Source organism: Oryza glaberrima, chromosome 6, assembly GCF_000147395.1.
Source record: "Oryza glaberrima chromosome 6, OglaRS2, whole genome shotgun sequence".
Lineage (NCBI taxonomy): Eukaryota > Viridiplantae > Streptophyta > Magnoliopsida > Poales > Poaceae > Oryza > Oryza glaberrima.
Genome location: NC_068331.1, coordinates 25,194,165 through 25,214,886, shown reverse-complemented (window position 1 = coordinate 25,214,886; position 20,722 = coordinate 25,194,165). Strand labels below are relative to the sequence as shown.

Genomic DNA, 20,722 nt, shown 5'->3' with positions numbered 1-20,722 from the left:
ACAGTTCACAGGGGAGCTCTGGTCAGGATGGTCCAGGCTCCTGGGCACGGCATGGATGGGCTACTCAAGAAAAAGGTAAGCTGCCCTTTGGTTCTAATGAAACTGGGTTTAAGGATCATAGCATGGTCCTGAACCAGCTGGCCAATCCATGAACCTAGGCGAAAACTAATCGAACAGAGAGTAGTCTTATGTATCACTGAAGAGAAGGTTGATTAAATTAACCTAAGTATACTGCAAGTTGCAGGCTTGCAGATGCTAAGGCAGAAGGAACATGGTCAGAAGTTGCCTTGGTACAAGTTGCTAGGGTTCTTTCATCTTTGGTCCCCTTATAAGGACAGGTGCGGCTCCGTCGTCGGTTCCTGTTGATCCATTCTAGTTCCGCAATATAATCAACCGAATTACAGTTTTTCTAGCATACAGAACGTTTTATTGAACTAGAGCGGATTAACGGATACTGGCGTTGGCGGCGCCTATCCTATCCTGGTCCCCTGCAAAAACCTAGGAGTGGTGGTGGTCACGGACATCACACTCACAGATCGCCTTTCTCCGGCGCCGCGCGCAGCCACCGGCGCAGAAAGGTGCAGAGCAAAATCAGGTTTAAAGAGAAGATTAAATAGAGTTTAAGTGGAACAGATGTGCAAGAATGTATGGCAGAACAGAGCAGATTAGAGACAGAATCTGTCAGCCACATTGCTTTGCTTGGTATATAAGCATATTAGTATGTAGACATGAGGCAGCAGAATATATTATTGGAGGAATAGACAGGAATATCTATTTTCTCTGGCTATAATTTGAATACAGGTGTAAATCTGTCTAAAAATATAATCATATGGAGATAGGATTATGGGAATAAAACTATCATTCAGAGATGGCATGGCAAGCTTAGGCCTCAGAAAGACTGCAACTTGATGGAGCAAAACAGAAAATGATGATCCTTTTTAGATAAAAACAAGCAGATGTACATTGTGGGATTAGTACCTTTTAAGTCAGGAACATGAAGAATGTACAGACCAAAAAAGTTGGGGGGGGGGGGGGGGGGGGGGGGATGGCCAATAGAAAACCAAAGATATGTTGGATGGAATCTGAAAAGGAGAAACATATGGAATATTTTGAACCTTTATTGCTGGTGAATATGACATAGGATTGTTCAAAAAATAACTCCTTTTGTTATCCGACATTACCATGCAAACTTCATTATTTTAAATATCCAATAGGAACACAATCCTTTCTGTATTGTATTAAAGATACTTCAAGTGATACATCAGAATGCACTTAAAGAGATCATATGGTGTACTTGAAAGATTGAAACTGAACATATGTATCTTTGCAAAGAGAAGATAGCAGACGTGTCTGCAAAATCAGATGAATTTCTCAGGCCTGGATGCTTTCTTTTTCTCCATCATCTTTCAAGAGCATTGAACAAGACTGTGCAAGTCTTGATGCCTTCTTTCTCCATAATCTTTCAGAAGCACTGAACAAGAATCATTACAGTTCAGGAGCACTGAATAAAATGTCTCTTCTCTGCATCACCCTGATTCTTCTTTCCTTTTTTTTCTTTTGGCAGCGTGGTTGTTCTTGTTCTGATCTTCGAAAGAATGTTCACCGAACGAATCTAGGCAGTAGGCAGTAGGGGCTCCATGTCAGGTTATGTTCAGGAGATTTATTATTTACCATTTTCCCTATCTTTGTGAAGGATAACCTTGCCTCACAAGAACACCACTTAAGACTGTAATGCATGTGTACAGTATTGCTTTCCAACGAGGAATCAGATTCACTAATCACAACTGCAGAGAACTGTTCAAAGTTGTAGCACTATACTCCTAGTCGGAGATAAAATTAGGACTAATGTCATACCACACATATTGTTAGTTCTTATCATTACAGAATTAGATTCACAAATGCAAAAGAGATTAGAGGCAAAATTAGTTCTATGGCTTCCTATGCAATGATGCCAATTGTTATTATACAGATTACAAGGATAGCCATGAAGCATGTCTTTGTTGTTTATCCAACGAAACATAGTACTTTATTACTCTCTGGTTGAGAACAGACAAACTGCCTTGCATTCTGTAGATCTATAAACTTATGGCCTGTGACTTGTTTCAAAACAATTATTAATTGACTAGCTAATCAGTAATCTAACAGTTCATATATAAATTATAATAAAGAAAACCATTGATCGACAAATCTGATCACTGAATAAGATAAGACTTACTCTTGAAGCCATTAAACATGTGATGATAAACTAAATAACTAATAACTAATGGCACACAGATACATGTGATTCTCATTGATCTATTGGAGAATAATGTCTGACCCAGATCCTCCTTTATATACTAGAGACTACAGCTGATCTACCATATACCAATTGGCTATACGTTTTTTTCTCCTAGGAGCATTAAACCTGTATTTATCAATCAATATTGGATCAGCAGTATCTGCTCCAGAAACAATCACAAAAATGATGATTTGACAGCAGCAGAAATAGAATGGCAATTGATAAACTACTGCTTAACTTAGTTCCAATATTTCCTTTCCAGTACAGATGACAATTGATTCCAATACACAATGCGCCAATCGCATAGTACTTCAATAAACCTACCAAATATAGCTATAAGTCTGCAGCAACTACAGATAGAAATGGAATAGCAAATATGCTTCTCCCTTTAGAGATAATGCGGGCATGGAAACTACATCTACTGACCACCCCTCAGAGCAAGCACGAGATGGAGCACTGAGCCACCTTCAATGTTGTAATCCTTGGCAGTTTTATCATCAGCAAGTTGCTTCCCAGCATAAATGAGCCTACATAACATTTTATCATGTTCAGTGAATGCGTAAAAAGAAGTCATAACCACAAAAATTGCCAGCAGCATTCCATTTTCAAGGGGAAAAGGACTACCTCTGCTGAACAGGTGGAATACCCTCTTTCTCCTCAACACGCTCCTTGATTCTATCAATGGTATCAGTGGGCTCGATGTCGATCTCGATTTCCTTCCCAGTGAGTGTCTTCACCTTGATCATGGTTCCACCCCTGAGCCTCAGGACCAAATGGAGCGTTGACTCTTTCTGAATGTTGTAATCAGCTAATGTACGTCCATCTTCCAGTTGCTTCCCTGCGAAAATCAGCCTTTGCTGGTCTGGGGGAATACCCTCTTTGTCCTGAAGTTAAAGAAGGAAAAAAACGTATGTAAGTCACTCAATTGTATTCAATGATATAACTCTAGCCACTGGATTATTTCCTCAATACATAAGCAGTAGGGAAAATAGTTCCATTTCAAATTATGTGATTTTTTGTGTAACATGTGGATTTCTTAAACCTCGCTGAAGGAAGCCAGCAAGTAAATCGACAAGTTACCCATAAGACTTGTGATAGCAAAAGTCCCAATGAGTTAACTTCAGGCCTTTGTAATTTAAGTTGATGTACGATTATGGAGATATGCAAATGAGGTAAGGGAGATGCAATGATCAGTTGCAGGTTATAGCCTGAACATTAAAAGATGAAATTTGCCTAAAATTGATCGATCCAACCACCCTTCATCCGCATTTTACGGAGATCCGTATTACAGCCAGCCAAGCCTAGCAATACAATACTAGTATATATTTGCTTCCTCTCAATTTTACGGTTTCACTTCACGCTGCACCAGCATATGGCAATTTATAATCTACTACAACAGCACAGAAATAGTAAGATAAAGAAAATTCCCTATGTAGCATCAAAAAAAGTTGCTCTTCCCTCTATAGCACCCAAACTTCAAAAATTCTCTATCTAGGCACTTCTAAAATTTCCCTTCCATATGTAGCACTTCCGTTAGTTTTTACAATTGACGGTGTTAACTAGTAGGAGAAAAGACGGTTTTGCCCTTCTTTATGTTTCTAGCTTGAGTGACTTTTGCTATCCTTTTCACTGCGATTTGGCTCGTGGTGAAATTAAATTGCTCCTTCCATTTCTAACTGGGATTTATCTTGTGGCGAATATATTATTGTCGTTTTCTCCTAAAGACCGAAGTGGTGGCCGGTGGGTATCAATTTAATTAGTGGCCCGTTCTTTTCACTATCGTTCAAAAAGTCTTTCGCACGTGGTGAATAACTATGTAATTAAGTTTGTCCCATTTCTCACCGAGGGGATTGATTATTGTAAATTTGAAAATAAAATAATCGTAACAAGAGATTTTGTCACCTAACTTTATGCTCATTTATATTTTAGAAAATGAACAAATGAGACTTAGAAAATAATTCCATAGGATGAAAAGGGTAAAGTTTCATTAACCTAGTTATTATATTAGAGTTTCTAAGAAAATCATTTGATCCAACTAAGCCCTTGTACGCCTAAAATACCAACGATCATGCACACGCAAGTCTGAAAACTAAAGAAGGGCAAAACCGTCTTTTCTCCTGCTAAGTTAACACCATAAGTGTAAAAATTAACGGAAGTGCTCCATAGGGATGGGAAATTTTAGAAGTGCCTAGATAGGGAACTTTTGAAGTTTGGGTGCTATAGAGGGAAGAGCAACTTTTTTTTGATGCTACATAGGGAATTTTCTCAAGATTTTATCGTAAACCTAGCATCATCAGTGATTAAAAATTGAAATAGCTGGTACAATCTCCATGAAATACTTTCCCCTTTACAAGAACATATATCTCCTGACTAAATCAGGACAGAATCATCCCAAGACTTCTCCAAACAAAAATAATAATAATAACCACCGCCACAACTCACATCGGCGGAGCCATGGCAAATCTCATCGCGGCATATCGAGCCAAGAAGCATGCATACAGGCATACAGAGAGAGGGGGGAGCAACCTGGATCTTGGCCTTGACATTGTCGATGGTGTCGCTGCTCTCGACCTCGAGAGTGATGGTCTTCCCCGTCAGCGTCTTCACGAAGATCTGCATCCCGGACACTCCTCCTCTGCCGCCGCCGCCGCCGCCGCCGCCGCCGCGCCTCCGATCTGCGGCCGGAATCCGCCTCTAGGGTTTTACGGCTGCGAGGTTTTCAGGTCGCCGCGTGAGGCTGCGGCCGCCGGTGCTGGTTGTTTTGCATATATAACCTCCGCGAAGAGAGTATTTGCAACCAAGTCTGACATATTCCCCGCGGCCCGCGTCGGGCTCCGGCCCATCAGGTGGATTGATTCGGGCGGAGGTGGGCCGGTGATGGCCTCATCATGGATAAGTTTATGGCCTGTACGTGCCACTGGAAATTGGACGGCCGATGTGAAATGGCCCAATCAGCTCCTGCACACTGTCCGATTTCAGGCTTTGGAATTAATTACGGTTGGAACTGTTTGCAATTAATTTCAGGACATTGAGGCCAGTTTAGTTCCAATTTTTTTCCCCAAAAACATCACATCGAATCTTTGACACATGTATAAATATTAAATATAGATAAAAATAAAAACTAATTATACAGTTAGGGAGGAAATCGCTAGACGAATCTTTTGAGCCTAATTAGTCCATGATTAGCCATAAAGTGTTACAGTAACCCACATATGCTAATGACGGCTTAATTAGGCTCAAAAAATTCGTCTCGCGGTTTCCAGCGAGTTATGAAATTAGCCTTTTCATTCGTGTCCAAAAATCCCTACCGATATCCAGTCAAATGTCCGATGTGACACCCAAAAAAATTTTTTTCGTTAGAACTTCATATTAATTCATTTTTCAAGTTAGTTTTAGCTAATACTCCCTCCGTACTTTTTGCTTCCACTGTTTGAACACTCGTCTTATTCAAAAAATTTGTGCAAATATAAAAAATAAAAAATTATGCTTAAAGTACTTTGCATAATAAAGTAAGCCACAAATAAAATAAATAATAATTCTAAAATTCTTTAAATAAAATGAATAGTCAAACAGTGCAAATAAAAAATCAAAATCCCTTATATTATGGGACGGAGGGAGTACTTAATTAATCATGTGCTAATGTGTTTTTCCGTTTTCCGTGCTAGAAGGGAAGGTTCCCAACCAGCGCAAAAGAACACAGCCTTAAAGCAAAGATAATAGTACAGCTCACTTCCTACTATTAGCCCATCTTAAAGCTAACATATATAATAAATTAGCTATAGGATTAGCTACAATTTTCTTCTCCTCTCTCCATCTCTTAGACTTATATTTAATGTATTTGTCTTGAAGCTTGTGTTAAGCTAGCTATTACATGAGAGCTAACACTCTTTTTTTTTTTGTTATCTCTCCCATCCATGTAAGCTTATAGTAAGCTTATAGCTTACTATTATACTTGCTCTCATAGAATCTGCGCTTAGTCCAAATTGGTCAAGCTCCGTATAAACAGAGCAATTATTAATATGTATTACTAAATACTAACATACAAATATGTCACATCAACCTATTAATCGTCTAAAACACAAAAATATAAATATAGATAATTTACTACATTAAAAACTCAACGTATAAACATGCTAAATCAATTATTCCTCACATTCTTTTTATAATATTTTAACTCAAGCTTATCTACTGTGTCCATATTACGGAAACAATAGATAATCTTAAGTTAAAATATATAATAAAGAGTAAATTGTACTAGCGGTTCTTAAACTTGTAACGATGTTTCATTTAGGTCCACGAACTTGCAAAACACGTATCGAGACCCCTAAACTTGATTTAATGTATCATCCCGGTCCAAAGTCTCGTTTGACCGTGGTCTTACCTACATGGCACGCCACGTGCACGATGACATGGATTTTTTTCTCCCTTCTTCCTTCTTTTTTCCTCCCTTCCCTTTCTTTACTTCTTGCAGGCAAGGGCATGAGCAGCGGCGGGCGGCGAGGCGCAATGGCGATGGCGCGGGTATGGGACGACGAGCGGGTCGGCGTGGCCCGAGGAGAGGAGTGACTGGGAGGCGAGGAGGACGTCGGTGATGGCGAGGATCTTGGCACCAGGGAGTAGCGGGTCCGCCTCCACCGCGCGCTCCGCGAACCGCTTGCAGTCGACGAGGTCCCTCGCCGCGAGGAGTGATGAACCTGAGTTCCTCTCGACACTCAAGGCTGTTGTTGGCCTGATCTTTTGGTGAATTGTGATAACTACGATTTGGGAGAAACGTTGACGATCCGACTACAACCGTACGAGACGTTGTGTTGCGTCTTAGCGATCGATACACCTCTCCGTGGGTTGTTGATCTTGCCAGTGCAGATCAACCCTATTCCTGCAAGCAAATCGAAGAAACAAGCAAGAACAAGATAAAAGCAATCTGATATTGCAAATAGGAATTTAATAAAAATGATAAGTTGGGGTTCCGAAGAACAAGCAGACGGACGGTCTAGCCGACACGCGCGCTGCAAGCAAGTAGCAATGGCTAAACTTTAATCTATCAAAACCTGAGAAACCCTGAAGGGGTAACTAGCTATATATAGGGGTGGGAGGACGACCTAGGGGTGCCTAGGGTCATGCTCCACCACCTTGGGGCGCACCCCACATGGGCCCCACCTGGGCCGGGGTCCCAAATGAAGTTACAAGCCCATAGGCCCATGACAGGTGATGCAGCACCTTATTTCTTCATCTGTGGATGACTTGGATGGAATTTGGCGATGATGCTGGATCTGTTGGAAAGAGGACTCCGAGAGCTTTCCATCAAGTACTCACGGGCCAAAAACGGAGGTCGTATGCAGATTCGGCGGCCATTTGAAGTCAGCAGTGTAGCAGGTGGCCGAATCTGATTCCAGCACTTGGAGGACTTGATCTTGATATCATCTTGTTCTTCCATGATGTGAGCAATGGTTGCATCCGTGGTAGCCATGGTCACATCATCCTCTCCTTCTTCACGGAAAACCGTCCTTGGTTTTTTCATATGGTGCTTTTTGCGTAGTCCATTTACAATAACCTGTTTCTTCCAATGAAATAAAGGCAAACTCGAGACAATTTGGTTAGCAATAACATTTCTCTCTAGCTTGCATGTTTTATCCACATGTACAGGAAGTTCAAAATCCGAGCAGATATAAACTCTATGCACAAAATATATTCCAAGATCATTATATTCGCCAAAGATGTGAAAAATAGCATTAGTTGGACATGGCAAATCAGACTTAGTAAATAATTTCTCCTCCAAATTATCGAGCTCACAAAAATCATCAAACTGAACATAGCCCAAAGTATTTAAAGAAGATAGCAATTCACGTTCCTCTACCAATGTGAACAACATGCTTAAAATCAGCACACAGAGAAATACTAGAAATAGCATGTTCATTCACCAGTCGTGGCATGGATATAAGTGAAGCATTATCACACAACTCTACTTTATCACAAGGAACAACAAGTAAATCAACTTGTGACAAAGGCATCTCAGCAATTGGTACCACTAATGGTTGCTCTTCTCTGGCATGAAAAGTGGAAAAATGTAATTCATCAGAAGCATACTCACCTTGAGTAATTTCTGCACCATTTAATTTACCTTTTATGCCCTCTTCAGATAATGTAGGTGCATCAGCCTTCTCCTCATTTCCGAGTGATGGAAGTGACATCTCAAACATATCGTTCTTCTCATTTTGGGGACTGTTCTGAACTTCCTGCAAAATATCAGTGATAGGAGGCACAAGCATGGCTTGTTGCTCCGTTTGGTTCTCAAAAATTTTGCGCTCAACATTGTAAGCAAGCATGAACAATTGGCCTATATGATTATATGTCACATTAACAAGCCCAGCCTGAATATTGGAATTAAGCCATCTGAAAAATCTAGTTATTGTGTTCTCATTAGATTCTTGTAAACCACTATAAGTGATACAAATTTTAAAATCATGAAAGTACGCCCTAACAGTTTTGTCACCTTGTTTTAGATGTTCAAATTTCTCAAAGAGAGCACGACTATAGTATGAAAACACAAATTTTTTTCTCATCAGTATTTTGCATTCATCCCAATTGTCAAGCTTATTTCCCACAGTATGCCACCAAAAAGATGCAGAACCGGTACACTTATTACTAGCAGCCTTAATCATTTGAGCATTAGAAAAATCATACTCATCAAATTGTTTGTCTACTGCTAGCTCCCAATTAACGTAAGCGGCAGAATCATACTTACCATCAAAAACTGGCAAATTAGATTCTACCCTTGCAAGATCATTATCATGTACCTTATATGCGCCATGTGGATCACCTGCCATTTGTTGTTGAAGATGAAGAAGTCGATGATCTGTTATTCCCTTGCGCAATCCTGTCATGGTTAGTACCAAACAAGAAACACACAAGAATATGCACGCTCCTATTAACTACTAGGTAGTGGCAGCTCAAAAATCACACATACTCAAGCTTTTAACCAAGCTCTTACAATATCTTACCAATGCAAGCGGAATGGTGACATACACCGACTCAACCAAGCACCCCAATGGAGGTTGGATGTATCGATGCCTTGGCAAACACTTGCTATACGGCTGCAATCAAATCTGTGGAGCTCTGGATAGGCTTAAATATGTAGCAAAGGAATACCAAATGCTTAAATCAGAGAATACAAAGTTGAATAATTGTTCAAAGTCAAGTACCATGCTGGTCCTAGGCTAGAACGTACTAGAGACACGAGCCTAGACACAAACGATACCACAAGATAGTACTAGAAACAACTCAAGCACGCTCTGATATGTGAAGTTCAGCTCAATGATAACAAAATGATTTTCTCCTTTTCTTCTTTCTTCTTTATTTTTCTTTCTTTTCTTTTTTTCTTTCTCTTTTTTTGGTGCGGCTTTTGTTTTCTCTCTTTTTTTAGCACATTTCTGTCTTTTTTTTCCTTTTTTTTAACAAAAACTGACTCAAGGACCTCAATATAAGGTCATAGGGACTCAAATGTAAATATTAAAATTACAAGGACTCAACTGTAAAAGTGCAAACCCTGAAATTAAAATTATACAAAAATGGGATGTACTCGTCCCGAAGGTTCCGTTTTTGCAAACGGATCTCCAATCCGACACTTCAAAAATTTTCACCCAGCTATGTGAGAAGTCACGGTGTAGATCTAAACCGAGAGAAAAAAAAGGGAGGGAGTCGGACTCGGGAGAGGAGGAAGGCCGCACGGAGATGTGGAGCCGAATATTGCGGACAGCACTAGTGTTTGGATTCGGTGCACAAAATAAAAGGAAACGGATTTCCACCCGTTCCAATCTTCTTTTTCTTTCCTATTCTATTCTTTCCTCTTTTTTTTTTCTTTCCTTCCACCCAACTGAATCCAAACAGATCTTCTATATTCCTTTCCCCTTCTTCTTCCTCATTCCTTTCCCCTTCTTCTTCCTCATGGGCAAAACAGAACCACGGCACAAGCACTAACAAGTCTTCGGGTAAACAACAAACGCTTGATGCAACACCAAAACCGACCAATAAAAAACTTCTGAAAACTACAAAAATAGAACCGTGGCAGCAAGCTGATTCCGTTTTCGTAGGTCCCGACAACAACAGAGACACAGAGGCGACGACGACTGTGGTATAAAACGTGACCAGAACTCGAAACTCTAAACGAACTAAACGCTAAGACCAGCAACACGACGAGACGATGCAACACAAAATTCAACAAAGCAAAAACTGAATAGAACAAAGCAATGGCACAAAGATGGCTAGGTACATGATGCAATTTTTTTTGTGGCTATTTTCTGGTAATGGGTAGATAAAAACTCACCGAGCAACGAAAGCTCTGATACCACCTGATGAACCCTGAGTTCCTCTCGACACTCAAGGCTGTTGTTGACCCGATCTTTCGGTGAGTTGTGATAACTACGATTTGGGAGAAACGTTGACGATCCGACTACAACCGTACGAGAGGTTGTGTTGCGTCTTAGTGATCGATACACCTCTCCGTGGGTTGTTGATCTTGCCAGTACAGATCAACCTTATTCCTGCAAGCAAATCGAAGAAACAAGCAAGAACAAGATAAAAGCAATCTGATATTGCAAATAGGAATTTAATAAAAATGATAAGTTGGGGTTCCGAAGAACAAGCAGACGAACGGTCTAGCCAACACGCGCGCTGCAAGCAAGTAGCAATGGCTAAACTTTAATCTATCAAAACCCGAGAAACCCTGAAGGGGTAACTAGCTATATATAGGGGTGGGAGGACGACCTAGGGGTGCCTAGGGTCGTGCTCCACCAGCTTGGGGCGCACCCCACATGGGCCCCACCTGGGCCGGGGTCCCAAATGAAGTTACAAGCCCACAGGCCCATGACAGGTGATGCAGCACCTTGTTTCTTCATATGTGGATGACTTGGATGGAATTTGGTGATGATGCTGGATCTGTTGGAAAGAGGACTCCGAGAGCTTTCCATCAAGTACTCACGGGCCAAAAACGGAGGTCGTATGCAGATTCGGCAGCCATTTGAAGTCAGCAGTGTAGCAGGTGGCCGAATCTGATTCCAGCACTTGGAGGACTTGATCTTGATATCATCTTGTTCTTCCATGATGTGAGCAATGGTTGCATCCATGGTAGCCATGGTCACATCAAGGAGCTTCCCTGCGATCTCCAGCCACCGCTCCGCCTGCACCCTCCCGCACAAAACGCTGCCTCCGCCACCCCCGTCGCCGCCGCTGCCGCCAGAGAAGTCCATGGTAGGGAGAGAAATGGGGGAAATGGTGGGAGCGGCATCCGGCGGTGAGGAGCAGCAGCGGCAGCATCCAAGCGGCGGGGGGCGCGGCTCCGCCCGCTCGCCGTCCTCCAGCTTCCCCCGGCCACCAACCCGACCGACCACGCGCACTGTGTCCCGTGCCTACCGCCGCCTCGCCTTCCTCCTCAGAATGGCAGCACGCGGGGTGGGTCATCCAGAGGTAGGGTTAAGAAGATGACCGCGGCGGAGGAGGGGATAGGCGATGGGAAGATGGGAGTGGGCGGCGGCGAAGGCATCCAATAGTGGGGAGCGGCATCCAGGCAGCGGCGACGGCATCCGGCGACCTCACTGCCCTCGTCGCCGTCGCGGCCCCCCGACCGTTGTGAGGAGAGGGGAGAGAGAGCTCAAGCTTGCCGATGGAGAGGGGAGAGAGCTTGAGCTCGTCGTCCTCCGCCACACGGAGCTCGACATGGCCGTTGTCGCCGTCGAGCTCGCGCTGCCGAGCTTGAGCTCGCCCTGTCCCCCCGCTGCCGCTGTCGAGCTCGCACCCGCCCCGCTTGTGCCTTGCTCGCCGACACCTCCCCCCACACGCGTAGCCGCGATCGGCGACACCTCTCCCCCGGCTCGGCCTCTTCGCCCCACTACTCCGGCGGCAGTGGCCCCCACATGGCCATTATCGCTATCGAGCTCACGCTGCCGAGCTTGAGCTCGCCCTGCCGTCCCGCTGTCGCGGCTCCTCTCCTCCCGCCAGGCGGCGCCCGTGCGCTGCTCCTCTCCTCCCGCCGGCCGGCGCCCGAGCACGCCCACGCCACTCCTGCCCCGCATCCCCTCTGGCGCACGCACGCTGACCAACCACGTGAGGTGAGGAATGAGAGAAAAGATGGGGAGAAAAAAAAAGGAAAAAGAAAAATTTGCCATGCCATCGTCCACGTGGCATGCCACATAGGCAAGACCACGGTCAAATGAGACTTTGGACTGGGATGATGCATTAAACCAAGTTTAGGGATGCCGATGTGCGTTTTATAAGTTCGTGGACCTAAGTGAAACTTCATTACAAGTTTAAGGACCTCTAGTGGCACAAGCTGGAATGGCAACTTGGCCTTGGATGAGGGGTAAATCATGGTGCCGAAAAAGCTGCTGCTTCAGCTATTGCTAGGGCCGCTTGACAGCTGCTGGCACGACGGCGTGCTCGACGTCCACGTTACCGTAGTCCTCGGCTCCTCGTGCTCAAGGCGAATCTTGTTGCGCAAATAGTGGCGACGGCTGGGAGGTCATCAGGGGCGGGGCTAACCGGATTAGATGGAGCGAGGCGGCAGTGCTCCATCGGCATCGGCATCACCCGTTCCCCACAACGGCGCCGGCCGACCGCCTACTCTGGTTCCCCCGCGCCGCACATATCCATGGGTGCTGGGTCTAGGCGGCGGTGCGGGGGAGGAAGAGGGCGGAGCAGTGGCAGCGACGCGAGTGAAAAGCGGGCGGTGCGCGTGGTTACGGTGGAGTTAGACTGGGCTCCAAATTTTATGGACAAAAATACCCCTCACTAATGATGATTACACTGTTAATCCGCTTTTAATCTCTGCCATTGATGAGCTTTGGTTTTCATGCAACTTTTTTCTAGGAGCATAGAAGCACACCTCTTTAAAAAAAAGGTTTATAATAGTTGAAACTCAATTAATTATGTGCTAATTGTTCTCTTGTTTTGCGTGCGTTGACTTTATCTTCAAATTAATTATGCGCTAATAGGTGGTGTTTGAAACTCATGTAGATAAAGATGAAGATGAAGTGTTTTACGTAAAACAAAGTGATATTAATATATGATTAATTATTTAATTAAGTGTTAATTACTATAAATTTAAAAAATATATTTATCTAGTATTTTAGAACAATTTTCATATAAAATGTTTTCACGTGAAGACACGGTGAGAAAAGAATGAGGCCATAGCGTATTCAAAATGAAGATGAGATGATTTCTTCTGGTCTCAAGAGGACTGATTCCTGACCTATGGAATTTGCAGACATGTCATCAGCCAGCGTGGCTGAAGAAGAACACTTTTCGGGATGAGAAAGCCCTTCACACAGGATCTTTGACTCGAGATCCAATCATGAACGGGGGAATATCCATCCATTCCAGCCGCAGCGCGCGTTGACCCACCGCAATGCACGCACGCGCCGCCGTTTGATGGTGACGAATCATCTCGGCGTGCCAAAATTTCCAATTTTTTTTTTTGTTCATGATCTATTCATCTCATTTTTATCACCAGGTTTTCCATGGAGATCATTGTGGTTTTCCCGCGAAATCCTTCTTCTCGTCGGGCGATTCGCCGCTAATATCAACTCTATCCTTCTCCAAATTTTTCTTTTTTTTTCCCAGTGGTGGTGTTACACTGACAGCTCGCTCGCCAGTTGACGCTTCCACGGAAGGCGCAGCAGAGTAGCCGGCTAAGCCGCCGCCGCCATGCGTTCCTCCGCCCGCGGCCGCGGCCGCCTCCTGCTGCTCCTCCTCCTCGCCGCCGCCGTCGCCGCCGGTGCGCCGGCGGCGCCGGCGGTGGCGGAGGTGGCCACCTGCAAGGCGTGGCTGGTGCAGTCCATCCCCACCGACATGCCCCACCTGCGGCGCGTCCCCGGTGTCCTCTCCACTGGTAACCACAGCTCTCTCCCTTTCTCTCCGCCCATTGCGGGAGCGCGTTCGTGTTCTTGGTGAGGCGAGGCGAGGCGGATCGGTGCTGTCTGGATAGGGGATTTGGGTTTCTTGGCCATGCCGATTTGGGGTTTGGGTGCCAAATGCTGGAACGTGTTGCAAAGATGAAAATCTTTTAGAGTGTTCTGTTTGGTTTGCTCCAGTAGTAGCTCTACTCTGTGGATTGGTAGTATACTAGTATGAGATATTCTTAAGTACGGAACTATATCTTTTTGGGCTGCGCATTTGATAATGCTGGTGTAGTGGTGCTCGGTAAGGGATTGTGGATCGCTGCAACTTCTGTTCAGCTAATCTGCAGTAATATTTGGGATATGGACAATTTTTTTTATGGATGTTCTTGATATATGATTGGTGATTCTAGCACGGTTATGTTAGGATTACAAATTTCTTGTTTGCGCATTATGTGGTAAAACATCAGAAGAATGCAATTTTGGATATTTTCAGTATTTATCTTCATTTAGATAGGGTTGCTGTCCACTGGATGCTGATTTCTAATTGGTCATCTGCAGCGGATGTGCTGCAATGGCTATCTGGGAATGCTACAAAAAGCCTGGATGTCCTTGCTCAATACTGGCAGTTCTTAGCTCAACCTAAGAACCCTAAATCAGGCGATTATGGGTACTCTGAGAGTGAAATGGTAAGATTCGGAGCTGACAAGGGGCAACGGGTTTATAAGGCACTGGAGAAAGCTGCAGATCGTAAGATCAAAATCAGGTAAGTGTTGATATCGAAACTGTAGTTTATACGGAGTAGTTTGTTGACATCATAGTTAATCAGTAATTTCTGTGTCACATGAAATCCATATTACCCAGTGATAGCATTGGCATGACATCCTGCACTAAAAAACAGTTAAATCTATCCCAGTGATAGCATTGGCATGACATCCTGCACTAAAAACAGTTAAATCTATCATGTGCATAGAAGTCTAAAATGAGTTATTTTTGTTAATGAATTGTAGCTTCTTTACAGGATTGTGCAACACTCTGGATTTGCGCCTGATTTTGACAAAGAGAGTGCTGATCTCGCTGCAGGAAGACCAAATGTACAAAATGTAACCTTACTTTTTGGTGATTGGTGGGGCTCTGGTGTTGTGCATGCAAAAGTGTGGATATCTGACAAAAAGGATGTGTATATTGGATCTGCAAACAACGATTGGAAATCCCTTAGTCAGGTATATATAAAAGCTAAATTTTCCTGATAAGAATGTTACTAAATACTAAATATTGCACTTACCAATTTTATATTAATTTGAAAAATTGTGCCAAAAAAACATAGTTAAGTGGAAGCTGTCTGAAACTAGATTTGACTTATATTGCAGGTGAAAGAGCTTGGGATTTATTTTGCTGATTGTCCACAGATAGCAAAAACTGTGGAAATATACTTTCAAAATCTTTGGAAACTTTCAACTCTCAACTCAACTGCTTACACCAAAGTTGCCTGGGACAAGCAATGGCAAGCTTTTAGAAAAGTGCCATGCTGGTCACATTTTCTAAAACCAGAAGAAAGATGCAGGTCTATAGCCTTCTCTGTAGTTTATACTGAGTTAGTACATAAATTCATGCAAAACCAAACCAGTACCTAAATGGCAACACATTAATACATTTTATACAAACCAGTCTATCTTTTTAATATTCTGGTCTAACTTCTCATAACACCTTGCTCAGTAGTGGATGGAGATCCTTTAAAGGGTTTTATCCACACTATGCTTTTTTCCGTCCCTCATGTAGCTTAGTTGACCTCTCCCTCATCTCTAGTCTGTAGTTGCTCCAGATTATTTTTATGCTTTCTCATGCATGTTATAGGGCATTATCTGCTTTATTTAACATTTGAAACATTTAATATATTCGATGGTTGCTAACTTGTTACTATGTACTTTCAGCCTGTCTTGCATTTCTCTTTCATCAATTGCTCTAAATAATATTTGCAGGCGTCATTCTCTTATTCTTCCACACAATTTTCTTGTGTTGAATATTCTCTCATATTAATATGTCAACAGGTCACCTCTTCCACCCTCTGTTGATGTCCCATATGTGGATGGCTATCCGTCACTTGCCAATCCTAAAATGCTTGATTTTTCATTTGAAACCCCTGGGTATAAGAGCTCTACTAAGGAACACCACTTGAGCTATCTTTCATATGCTCCTCCTGAGGTAATTCAGATATTTCCCTCTTTTTGAAGAAAATAGCTTTTAGTTTTTGTAGCACACTATAAACAGCAGGAAGTATGCTAGCCAGTACGGTTGTTGTTTGTTAATCTATAGCTGAAGCATGCATAAATCATCCATATTTTTTCCCAATAAATTACCAATATTGTAGCCAAGATAATTGGCGCTGAGAAATATTTGCCATTACTCCTAGTGGTTGTGATGTTGGCCATTTCTTTAGTAACTCACCCAGTAGAAATTTCCGATGTCCAGAAATTATTTTCCTTAGGTTTCCAACCTCCCAAAGTTTAGGCGGAAAAGGACCGAAACATCTGCTCCTTAGATGGCAAGAGTATCAAATATTTATTCAAGTTGTATGATTCATTAATTTATAGTGGTGTGCTTCTTTACATGGCATTTTATAAATACTGCATTGGTTGATGATTTAACTTCTATAAATTTATTCTGCTATTGTGAGCTTTGAAACCCAAGGGGCATGATATTAACACATCCAGTATGTTGAATTGTTGATTCGATTTGTTTATGTATTGCAGCTTTCATTTGACAAGTTCCAGGCAGATGAGCAGGGTTGGCTTGACACCATCAAGTCTGTCAAATTCGGGGGAGTGGTGCGGATAAGTACTATGGACTGGCTGGGACAGTCGCAATATGCAACTCAAACAGTGTTCTGGCCATCCTTGTCATCAGCAATATCAGAGGTATTTCCATTTAGGTTGAATACATCAATTTTGTTATGAACAATAAAGGTCACTTTCTTTAAGAATGTTCTTCTTTCTACAAAACCGCAGTAGTATACTGGATCACTTAACAAGTATTTGACTTGTAGAATGCAAGAAGGTAGTGGCGACAGAATTGATATTACTACTAGTATATAAGATCCTCCAAGCATACCTCAGCTGGTTAATACTTCTGTAGTTATGTGTGGTCAGTTGGTCACTAAAATCTTCATAGACGGGGCACTGCTGTTTACATGTGACTGCAGCAACCTACAGATGCCAAAGTAGTGCTCTATCATGAGTAACCATGATATACTAGACTACTATTATCTGTGTTTTCTATGACTTGAACACCAAGATTGCTGATACCAGCACGTTGGGAATTGATACTTTCCTTACTTTGGAAGCCTAAATGTATCTAACATCACTGAGCTCTATATTTAAATACGTTTTTTTCTTTTAACTTTCTTCTTGTAAAATCTCTATGCTCAGCAATTGTGTGCCCATGTACTAATTGAGTGTGATCTGATTATTGATAGGTAATATTCTCAAAGAATGCAACTGTAAGGATCCTCGTAGCCTACTGGACGCACTTCATCCCGAACACCGAAAAGTACTTGAAGAGCCTTCTATACTCAAACATCCTCTGCACATCTTCCAGCTACAACCACTGCATGGGCAAGGTTGAGATCAAATACTATGTGGTTCCTGGGTACAACAAGACCGGACCTGCATTGGCGCAAGGCGCTGCGACGGGGAATCGCTACCCTGATTTCACCCGGGTGAACCATGGCAAGTACGCCGTCAGCGATGTGAGGGCGAACATCGGCACCAGCAACCTCATCTGGGATTACTTCTACACCACAGCCGGTGTCAGCTTCGGAACATACAGCCCCGCCATTGTTTCGCAGCTGCAGGATATCTTTGATGCAGATTGGTTTTCTCCATACACTGTACCTGTAAAACCACTGGAAGCATCTGCATAATATCAGGTGATCATTTCAGTTAGGAGTAGGTCTTTTTCACTTATTGCCAATAAAGAACGTCACGGAGTGAGCTGGACAGTTGCAGGACAGAAACGCCATTCAACAGGAGATCACATGCATCAACAACATTAGGAGTTTCACTGCTCGTTTTTGTCAAGAATCTGCAGATATTTTTTTTTCGTTTCTCCAATAAGTTAGTTTACAGAAATTTTACTTCCCAGATGAGAAGTGTAAACTTTCAGAAAACATTGTACAAGTGTAAATTTTACTACCTCTTGAGCATTGCCTCATCAAATCAATTTGAGAGCATCGAGTTTATTCAGAGTTTTCTCCTGTCAGTGAAAAGTGTAAAACCCGACATTCTTTCTGAATTATGATTATGCTACTGTACCTCAAACTGCATACCACCACACCTTCCATTCCAAAAGACATTCAGAAACAAAACCTGACAAGAATTTCCACAAAAACAATAATTTCCTGTCCTTACACAGCCATTCAAAGCCAACCAAATCCTCAACAATCAATCATTGTGCATGCACACACAGATCACAGGCTGCTCCCATGGAGATGGAGTTGCACCCTATCAACCCATCCCCCCCCCCCCCCCTCTCTCCCTCTCCTATCCATCGCCGCACAGTGTTTCCCTTCCCTTTTTGGTGAGGGTTACCGCTACTCGGCGATATCACTGTTACCCGGCGATAGCACCGTTACCTAGAAAACCGTGAGGTTACTTTAAAAAACTACGAGATTTCAAAATTTAAGTGTAACCGCACGATATTGCAAACCCCGTCTTCACATCGACATTGCTGTGAGGAAGACGAAGACCAAGCAAACCTTCCCCCAATCAATGGAAGAACCGTAGAACCCATCGTTTTCCTCGATCCCAAAGCCTCAGGGGAGGTGACAGGATGCGAGAAACACACACAGGCCATGCATGATTGGTCATCTCTGAATCTCTCTGATCTGTGGTCACTCTCACTCACACCTCTACCCTCTTGGCTTATTGATGATCTCTCTAACCACCTCCAACGACTCGCGTTTATGAGTTTCACATGATCTCTCGCGATCGGTACATAGGAGTACAGCAAACTGTGGCACGAAAATGTGTTGAAAAAAAGCTCTCGTTTCTGTCCTGGAATTCCATGATCTGAGATTACCCTGAAAGCTGCATCCTTGTACTTGTGCTGAATGATGATTGGAGAGGCGTTAGGGTGCGTTAGTTCTGGAGGATTGGGTGAGAAAAGGACATCGTTTTTCGTGCGCACGTTTCCCAAACTACTAAATGATGCGTTTTTTTACAAAAATTTTCTATAGGAAAGTTATTTTAAAAAAAATCATATTAATCCATTTTTGAAGTTTAAAATAGTTAATACTCAATTGATCATGCGTGTGCTAGTGGCTCACCTCGTTTTGCGTATCTTTCCAATCTTTTTTATCTCCTTCTCCTCAAACACACCTCAAACACAGCCTTAAGTTTGGATGATCACTGAATAGTACTACTCATCTTCTACCGTGCCAACGTTTCACCTACAGCTGATTAAAAAACCCTACAGCTTATTAAAACTAAAAATAATAATATATACGTAACGTTTTAATATGTACTATGTTTTTAGCGACTTAAAAATCAGTAATACTGAAAAGAAGTAAGATAAAAAAAAATAAAAACCAACTCTAAAATTAAGTTTTAAAATTTAAATTTTGGCTACGGCCGATAAGCTAAAGAACAGAAATTTCTCCGCGTCCATTCCATGTGCTACGTTTCAAGAGTTGTTTGGATTTGAGTTAAGGACCTTTCCAAAATTGAGTTTCAGTTTCAGTTGGTAATTATTTTAAGAAAAAATCCAAGAAATATTATTGATAAGTGCCCAATTCAAACTGGGCACTTGTCAACGGCATTTCTTCGATTTTCTCTTTAAACTTGAGTTTGAATTTGAATCCATTTATTTCGTGGGAGGAGACGCCGACCGGTCCAGTGGACCGTGTCCACCTACCTCGGTGGGGCCCGGTTTCTGGAAGCAACCCGACCAATGTCTCTCGGCGAGGGCGAGGCGTACGGGCGTAAAGCGGTAAAAGGTGCGTGGGCCAAGCCCATTTAGGTCGCTGTGGACTACACCCTCCACCGGTAACGGGCTAATAACGGCCAGTGGGGCAGGGGCTGTTCCCCCATTCAACTTTCATGAGCTGATCCACCTGTTGATCCGATCTGTCTCATGAAACATGTTACTGTTCCTTTTGTGTTGTGCTAACTTCTACTCCATTCGTTTCATAAATAATGTCTCTTTAGATTTAACAAGTTCATAGAAAAGTGTAACAATATCACTCATTTTCATAATATGTACTCCATCCGTACCAAAATATAAGAACTTAGGATCAGATAGTACATTTTCAGGTATTCAGTGTATCTATATTCGTAGTAGAAATGTTCCATCTGATTCTATGGGTTGGTTTGGTTCGTGGCCTAAATAGGCCTTACCAAATTTTGTCAATGCCAAATTCTGGCAAGTTTTGGTATGACTAATTTTGGTAGGGTAAGGTTGTGTTTGGATTTAAGCCAAAATAGCCTAAATTCACTATTGAAATGGCCTATTTTCTTAGGCATGCCAAAATTTGGCTTCAAACCAAATAGACACTAAACACTAT

The 20,722-nt window shown here is 42.6% G+C and overlaps 2 protein-coding genes across 4 annotated transcripts; one reads left to right on the top strand and one right to left on the bottom strand.

The window, feature by feature from the left end:
* Nucleotides 1–2,468: 2,468 nt before the first annotated feature.
* Nucleotides 2,469–5,036, bottom strand: LOC127775397 (ubiquitin-NEDD8-like protein RUB2). The gene is made up of 3 exons (XM_052301633.1): nucleotides 4,805–5,036; nucleotides 2,903–3,162; nucleotides 2,469–2,805 (listed from the first exon to the last, which is right to left on the bottom strand). Exons 1-3 carry the CDS (start codon nucleotides 4,895–4,897, stop codon nucleotides 2,697–2,699), a joined length of 462 nt encoding a protein of 153 aa, XP_052157593.1. The 5' UTR covers nucleotides 4,898–5,036; the 3' UTR covers nucleotides 2,469–2,696.
* Nucleotides 5,037–13,571: 8,535 nt separating this feature from the next.
* Nucleotides 13,572–18,406, top strand: LOC127775604 (uncharacterized). Of its 3 annotated transcripts, none has more exons than XM_052301865.1 (8): nucleotides 13,572–13,699; nucleotides 13,779–14,156; nucleotides 14,725–14,929; nucleotides 15,185–15,386; nucleotides 15,534–15,727; nucleotides 16,212–16,365; nucleotides 16,914–17,078; nucleotides 17,636–18,406. In XM_052301865.1, the coding sequence occupies exons 2-8, from the start codon at nucleotides 13,973–13,975 to the stop codon at nucleotides 18,080–18,082; spliced, it is 1,551 nt and encodes a 516-aa protein (XP_052157825.1). In that variant the 5' UTR covers nucleotides 13,572–13,699; nucleotides 13,779–13,972; the 3' UTR covers nucleotides 18,083–18,406. The 3 variants fall into 3 exon arrangements, with proteins under 3 accessions (XP_052157825.1, XP_052157827.1, XP_052157826.1); XM_052301867.1 differs by having other exon boundaries at nucleotides 13,576–14,156; nucleotides 17,636–18,088; nucleotides 18,168–18,406; XM_052301866.1 differs by having other exon boundaries at nucleotides 13,576–14,156; nucleotides 17,636–18,088; nucleotides 18,162–18,406.
* The last annotated feature ends 2,316 nt before the right edge of the window (nucleotides 18,407–20,722 follow it).

Coding starts and splice junctions, on each gene's coding strand:
- LOC127775397 (XM_052301633.1), bottom strand. CDS start 4,897: ATGCAGATCTTCGTGAAGACGCTGACGGGGAAGACCATCACTCTCGAG. Junction 3,163..4,804: donor ATGTCAAGGCCAAGATCCAG/GTTGCTCCCCCC, acceptor CTTTAACTTCAG/GACAAAGAGGGTATTCCCCC. Junction 2,806..2,902: donor ATTCCACCTGTTCAGCAGAG/GTAGTCCTTTTC, acceptor AATGTTATGTAG/GCTCATTTATGCTGGGAAGC.
- LOC127775604 (XM_052301865.1), top strand. CDS start 13,973: ATGCGTTCCTCCGCCCGCGGCCGCGGCCGCCTCCTGCTGCTCCTCCTC. Junction 15,387..15,533: donor ATTGGAAATCCCTTAGTCAG/GTATATATAAAA, acceptor CTTATATTGCAG/GTGAAAGAGCTTGGGATTTA. Junction 17,079..17,635: donor TGTCATCAGCAATATCAGAG/GTATTTCCATTT, acceptor GATTATTGATAG/GTAATATTCTCAAAGAATGC.